This window comes from Gymnoscopelus braueri (assembly GCF_963280865.1).
Source record: "Gymnoscopelus braueri genome assembly, chromosome: 18".
Lineage (NCBI taxonomy): Eukaryota > Metazoa > Chordata > Actinopteri > Myctophiformes > Myctophidae > Gymnoscopelus > Gymnoscopelus braueri.
This window is the reverse complement of record NC_137618.1, coordinates 8,282,175-8,288,194: the sequence shown is the minus strand read 5'-3', so window position 1 is coordinate 8,288,194 and position 6,020 is coordinate 8,282,175. Positions and strand designations below refer to the sequence as shown.

At 43.7% G+C, this 6,020-nt stretch overlaps 1 protein-coding gene across 1 annotated transcript; it reads left to right on the top strand.

Moving 5' to 3' along the window:
- LOC308073541 (titin-like) lies at positions 1-2,549 on the top strand. Its single transcript, XM_080412479.1, has 3 exons — positions 1-139; positions 575-2,170; positions 2,284-2,549. Exon 2 carries the CDS (start codon positions 703-705, stop codon positions 2,167-2,169), a length of 1,467 nt encoding a protein of 488 aa, XP_080268605.1. The 5' UTR covers positions 1-139; positions 575-702; the 3' UTR covers position 2,170; positions 2,284-2,549.
- The last annotated feature ends 3,471 nt before the right edge of the window (positions 2,550-6,020 follow it).

Here is a 6,020-nt window from a genome sequence, read left to right as displayed (position 1 = left end):
CAGTGAGGCAGGCAGTAAACAGCTCCCAGCACAGATCGGTGAAGTTGTACCGTCTGAAGGCGCATAGGAATAAATAACTAATGAATTCTACAAAATCCAAACAAACTATTATTTTTCCTGTTACATCTACAAATACTGGGTGAGTTTAGATTAACATTATTACTCAAGAGCTCTCCAACTGACTACTTCACAAGAGCAAAATGCATTTAGTTTTACATTTGAATTAGAATGTTTTATGTTTACCTAAGAGAATATTAGCCTCCAACTCTCAGCTATCAACCAATCAGGTTTTATTTTTTCATTATAATCTCTAAACAGTTGTCAGAAAGCCCATAGTATTAATGATGGCCATTGAGGGGCACTGTTCACACTGCAGTCTCCCAAACAAGAACAACAAAGTGAAAATAAATTGGGATAAATTAGGAAGGAAATCTAACAAAGGATCAAATACACTTTGTGGACAAGAAACCATGCAGGAAAACCATAGGCTATCTAACATTGTTTCTGGGTTTATGACAGACAACCAGATAAGAGTCACAACAACAGGTAGTTTTCTTATTGTCTGTGTCTTCAGTTTTTCACAGCGTGGCTCTGAGAAGCTGCTGATGCCTGTGGATGACCTTACTTACACCAGGAGAGAGTAAAAGAGTGAGGAGGAGAGACAGAGTTACATCCTGAAACAAATTGAGAAGACTTAACAAGATGGCCCAGCGCATTGATACCACTGAGACGGTTCCACTGAACCCCACAGCCCAGGCTGCTCTCGATTATGCTGCAGAGCTCTACAAGCCTGCATGGAGCACCAAGAACGTGAAGGGAGAGTTCGATATCACAGAGAAGAAGTCAGAGACCAAGAAGGTGGAGAAGATGAAGATCTTTATGCCTTATGAGGTTCCTGAGCCTGTGGTGCACAATCGCAGAGCTCTGGACGAAGACAAAACTATCAGACACTATGTGCCTCTGTCAGACATGAAGTGGTACAAGAACAAGTTGAGAGACCAGTATGACCAGTATGAGGTTCCTGAGAGAATGGAGAGGACTGTGCAGAAGAGACAGAGACGCATCCCTCTGTGTGGGTTGGAGCAGTCCTACGTCGTGCCTCGCCCCAGAATCACCGACCAGTACAGACCAAGATGGCGCATTCCCAAAGTGAGCCTGGATGATCTGGAAACAGTCCGACCTGCCTGCCGCTCCCCATCACCTGAGTCTGAGGCCTCCTTCAGATCCAGGAGGAGATCTCCTGGTCCGGAGGATGACTACCTGTCCATGAGGAGAACTGAGGAGGATGAACAGGAGCTGGACTTCTCTGCCTCTCCTGTCGGCAGCCCTGTCCGCTATGAGCGCACTGCCCTGCGTGCTGCAGAGAAGGTGGAGAGTAGGCAGGTGGTCAGGCACGAGGTCACAGAGCCAAAGAAGAAACATACTTTGTCTCAGCTCATGAGGAGAAGGAACAGGTCATTGTCTCCCACATACATCGAGCTGATGCGTCCAGTCTCTGAGCTGATCAGACCACCACGTGCCCGGCCTCCTGTGGAGGTGCAGGGAGAAGCAGTGGAGAGGGGGTCCCCCACCCCTGAGAGAACCTGTGCCCGCTCCCCTAGCCCCATCAGGTCTGTGGAGAGATCCTCCCGCCCTTCCTCCAGGTTTGAGAGCTCTGCCCACTTTGACAGCATGTCCCCTTATGAGGAGGCCAGGAAGTCTGCTCTGAAGGCAGAGATTACGTACCAGGAAGTCACCCAGACACCCTTCAGCCTGGACCACGCTCCCCGCATCACTGTCAGAATGCGCTCCCGCCGTGTAGCGACCGGCCAAAACACCAAATTTACCCTGAACATTCGGGCTAGGCCTGAGGCCGAGGTCACGTGGTGCCACAACGGCGTTCCGATTTCTGCGAGCAGCAAATACGTCTTCACCAATATGACTGGGGTCTTGTCCATCGCTATCCTGGATTGCCAAGCAGAGGACAGCGGCACCTACCGCTGCATGTGCGCCAATGCCAAAGGAGAGGCCTCAGACTACGGCACCCTGGATGTGACCGGAGGAGAGTTCTCAGCCTTCTCATCCCGCCGCAAGGATGAGGAAGCTGCAAAGGCATATGTCCCTGAAATGACCAGAGTTGACCACTACCACCACACTCACTTCAAGGCAGGCTACACCTCCAAGAGATAGGGTCAGAACATCAACTGTTATTTATATAACGAATGTATTCGTTTACCTGTTATAGGCTACTATTCACCTATGCAATGATGATGATTCTACCATATCCTTATGTTTTACATCCAGGCTGTGCTCCCAGGATCGAAGCCCTGCCTGAAGACATGAGCGTTAAGATGGGTAAAGGTCAACTGGTACTAAAGTATAATCAGTGACAGTGCCTTGTTTGGTGCCTCAGTGCCTTCCCTACTTCCATTATTATTACCACAGTGCAGTTTGCCCTGCACTTTCATTTGATTGAATTTAGATTTGCAGATTTGTAGATTGAATTTAGATTTTCACAGCCTCTGTGAGCTTTGTCGATTATTGATAATAATAAAGCATGATTATCAGTGCTATTGTACTGATTAATGTTTTGTGTCAGTTGTTTTGCACAATCTTTTGCGCAAAACATGAGAATCTATCAAACACAAAAGTCCAAACTTTTTGTGCAATGTTTTTGATAAATGCATTAAATAATATTGCTATCAGATGTGTCTCAACCATAACATTTCAACTGAAGTCCTTCTAAATCCAAACTAAATAAAAATGATGGTTAAAATCTTTTAATTATTATTAGCATTAAGAGAATGTTGAAAAATGTGTCAACTCACTATGACTGTGCTGTTGAATGAAAAAAATATAACATTCTGTCAAGAGAGAGAGAGAGAGAGAGAGAGAGAGAGAGAGAGAGAGAGAGAGAGAGAGAGCACACACACACACACACACACACACACACACACACACACACACACACACACACACACACACACACACACACACACACACACACACACACACACACACACACACACACACACACACACACACACACACACACACAGCTGATCCCTCCCAATGAAGCAATGAATAAAGCAGAGCTTGAACAGATCACACAGCTGATTAGAAGTAAGCTAATTGGACATATAAAGAGTGGACAGCTCTGGTAACCGTTGCATCGAAACGTCAGTCACATGCACTCTTATTTGTAGCCAGGCTACCAGCACCTTAAAGGAGAATTTTGGACTAAAGTTTTCTTACCTTTTCTATGACGTTATGATATCTTAGGATGAATGGTACAGTAGAAAATGTTCATAACTCCACCCCTGAGCCGCCACAGCTTAAAAGGTGCGCGGATAGGCCTTAGGTTAGATCACATATTTTAATAGCTTTTTTTGTAATTTTTTTTGATGAGATCTGACGTTCATAGTGACAGAACACTATACAACCAAAAAAAAAAAAAAAAAAAAAAAAACAGAAGTCTCGCTAGACGAGATTGAAATCTCGAGATTTCAATCTCGTCTAGCGAGACTTCTGTTTTTTCAGATCTCATCAAAAAAAATTACAAAAAAAGCTATTAAAATATGTGATCTAACCTAAGGCCTATCCGCGCACCTTTTAAGCTGTGGCGGCTCAGGGGTGGGGTTATGAAATTTTTCTACTGTACCATTCATCCTAAGATATCATAACGTCATAGAAAAGGTAAGAAAACTTTAGTCCAAAATTCTCCTTTAAGGGGGAAAAAATGTAATTGTCCAAGCTGCACCAGTGTGAATTCTCTTCTACAACTGCTCTTTGTGACGCACCTGGCTTGTGGAGGACTGACTCTAGCCTGGCCCTGGAGTCAGAGAGGTTCTTAGCCTTTGATAACAAGACGATCATCTGTCATGACCGTCATGGATGAACTTCAACCTGGTGTTTGCACTTTTCCCTTTTTGGCCCGTACATCTACATAAACGTTCAGATTTCAAATATAAAGTGCTGAACCCATGGCCACGGATGTTACAATTATGTACGGCCTTAGAAGTACCCATATATTACGTATAGTTAAAAACAAAACATTTTAATCTGATCGGTGGCCATTTTCTCCATTATGCTTTCAACTACGTAACCCTATCGGTTGGAAGGTGTATTGCACTCTGATACATTATTACTCTATGAGAAAATGGCCACCAATCGGATTAAAATGCTTTTTATTGAACAATACGGAAGATACGAGTACTTCTGAGGGCCCGTACAGAATTGTAACATCCGTGGCCATGGGGTGAGCACTTTATATTATAAATCATGTGTGAGGGCTAAGAGGTTCTAATCTGTGGTGTTGGTAGGGTGTTTAAAGACTTGTAGCGGGGGAAATGAATAATATAAAACCATCATTTCATCCCCAAACCTCTAATTTCGTAATCTTGGACTCACTTTAGGTCATGTTCTCAATTTAAACATCTTGATGTCAATGACCCTCGTCCAAATTATGCATGTATTTGGCCCCGGGGCCCCATTTGAAAAGATTGTGTGCCAGGGACCGACATTAAAAACATATCTCTTTTTAAAGGCAGATGCGATGCTATTATGTCTAAATGCTTGGAACAACGTTGCCACCTTGTGGGCGCATGAAGATATGACATTACAAGTGGTAAAGAGAACGAAAAGTCACCCATGACAACCTGTGATGTGACAAATATGATTCTGACTGAGTAATTCCAAAACGCTTATCACCATCACTATGAGGGTGGATTATTAATACACGAAATGACTTGTGTTGTGGCTGAAGTAACCTTTTTAAGATGTTGAGGTTTTGTTAATAGAGCACCGAAGTCTGACGTCACTGCCACTAGAGGGCGCTGTTTCGCGGGTTCGTGGCTTTATTTTTTGTGTTGAAATCCCCATTTGGGAATCTTAGATCACGTCATATAAGAACTGTGTTCCAAACATAAACACGTTTTTGTCAGGGGGGTGGCTCTGCATCGTTTATGATATTCATTCATATTTGATACAGCCTGTTTCTGGTGAAAATTGAATTATTTCTGCCTTAAAAGTCTTAAGAACTCCTACTTCCGGGTCTGAAATCACTGTCCTTACAGCAGTGCGTTCATGGGAAATGTAGTCTTTGGGTTGTTTGACTCGTTTCTAGTGTTTATATTATGTTACTCTTTTGGTAAATGAGTACATTTACACCTTCAGTCGATGCTTCATATCCATATGAGTAAAATCACCAGGGTGGTGTGTTTATTTTTGGAACACAGTTCTTATATGAAGCGATCTAAGATTCCCCAATGAGGATTTCAACACAAAAAGTAAAGCCACGAACCTGCGGAAAAGCGCCCTCTACTGGCAGTGACGTCAGGACTTCGGTGCTCTATGAAAATGTGATTGTTGCCTAATGCCTACTTGTTTTGGTGGCTTTGTAACCCCCCCCCCCTCACCCCCCTTTTTCTGACAGCATCAAAAGCCAGTGGACTCAGAGATACCTCAGTCCACGGCCCTGAGGGGAAACGGCGAAGTGTGGCGAACCGCCACAGAGAAAGTGCGCCCGGCGGGGGCACGACACGCCCAGGGCGGGGTCCCCCGAAGGGGATCCCCGAAGGGGATCCCCGGCAGCCTATTTATAGCTTAAATGGCTTTTAAGTCAAGACTTACACATTACTAAAATGTAAGTTGTTGCACCACACAAATTAGTTATAACGTATCTCTAAGTACTAACTAGAGATACTCACTCCTAGGAGTAACTATTAGACCGTATTGATTTTATCAACAAATTCATTGAATATAACGAACGACCCCATCCTCACCAACGCATTTTGCGAGACAGATTACATCCACTGGACAATTATGATGATGACATCTATGCCAGACTGTGCTTTAAAGGGACATTTCGCCGATTTTGCAACCAGATCTTATTTTAATGAAGTTTAGAACTCAAGAAACAAGATCCTGTTTTTTTTGTGTGTATAATCTGTGTTTTTAGATATCTAGTAATCTTCGAAGATCTCGTGACGTTATTTACGTCACGAGATATTGGTCTCATTCCTTTCCGCACTACATTGTAT

Bases quoted from the DNA above. Each gene is read 5' to 3' on its own strand.
- LOC308073541 (XM_080412479.1), top strand. From the start codon at position 703: ATGGCCCAGCGCATTGATACCACTGAGACGGTTCCACTGAACCCCACA.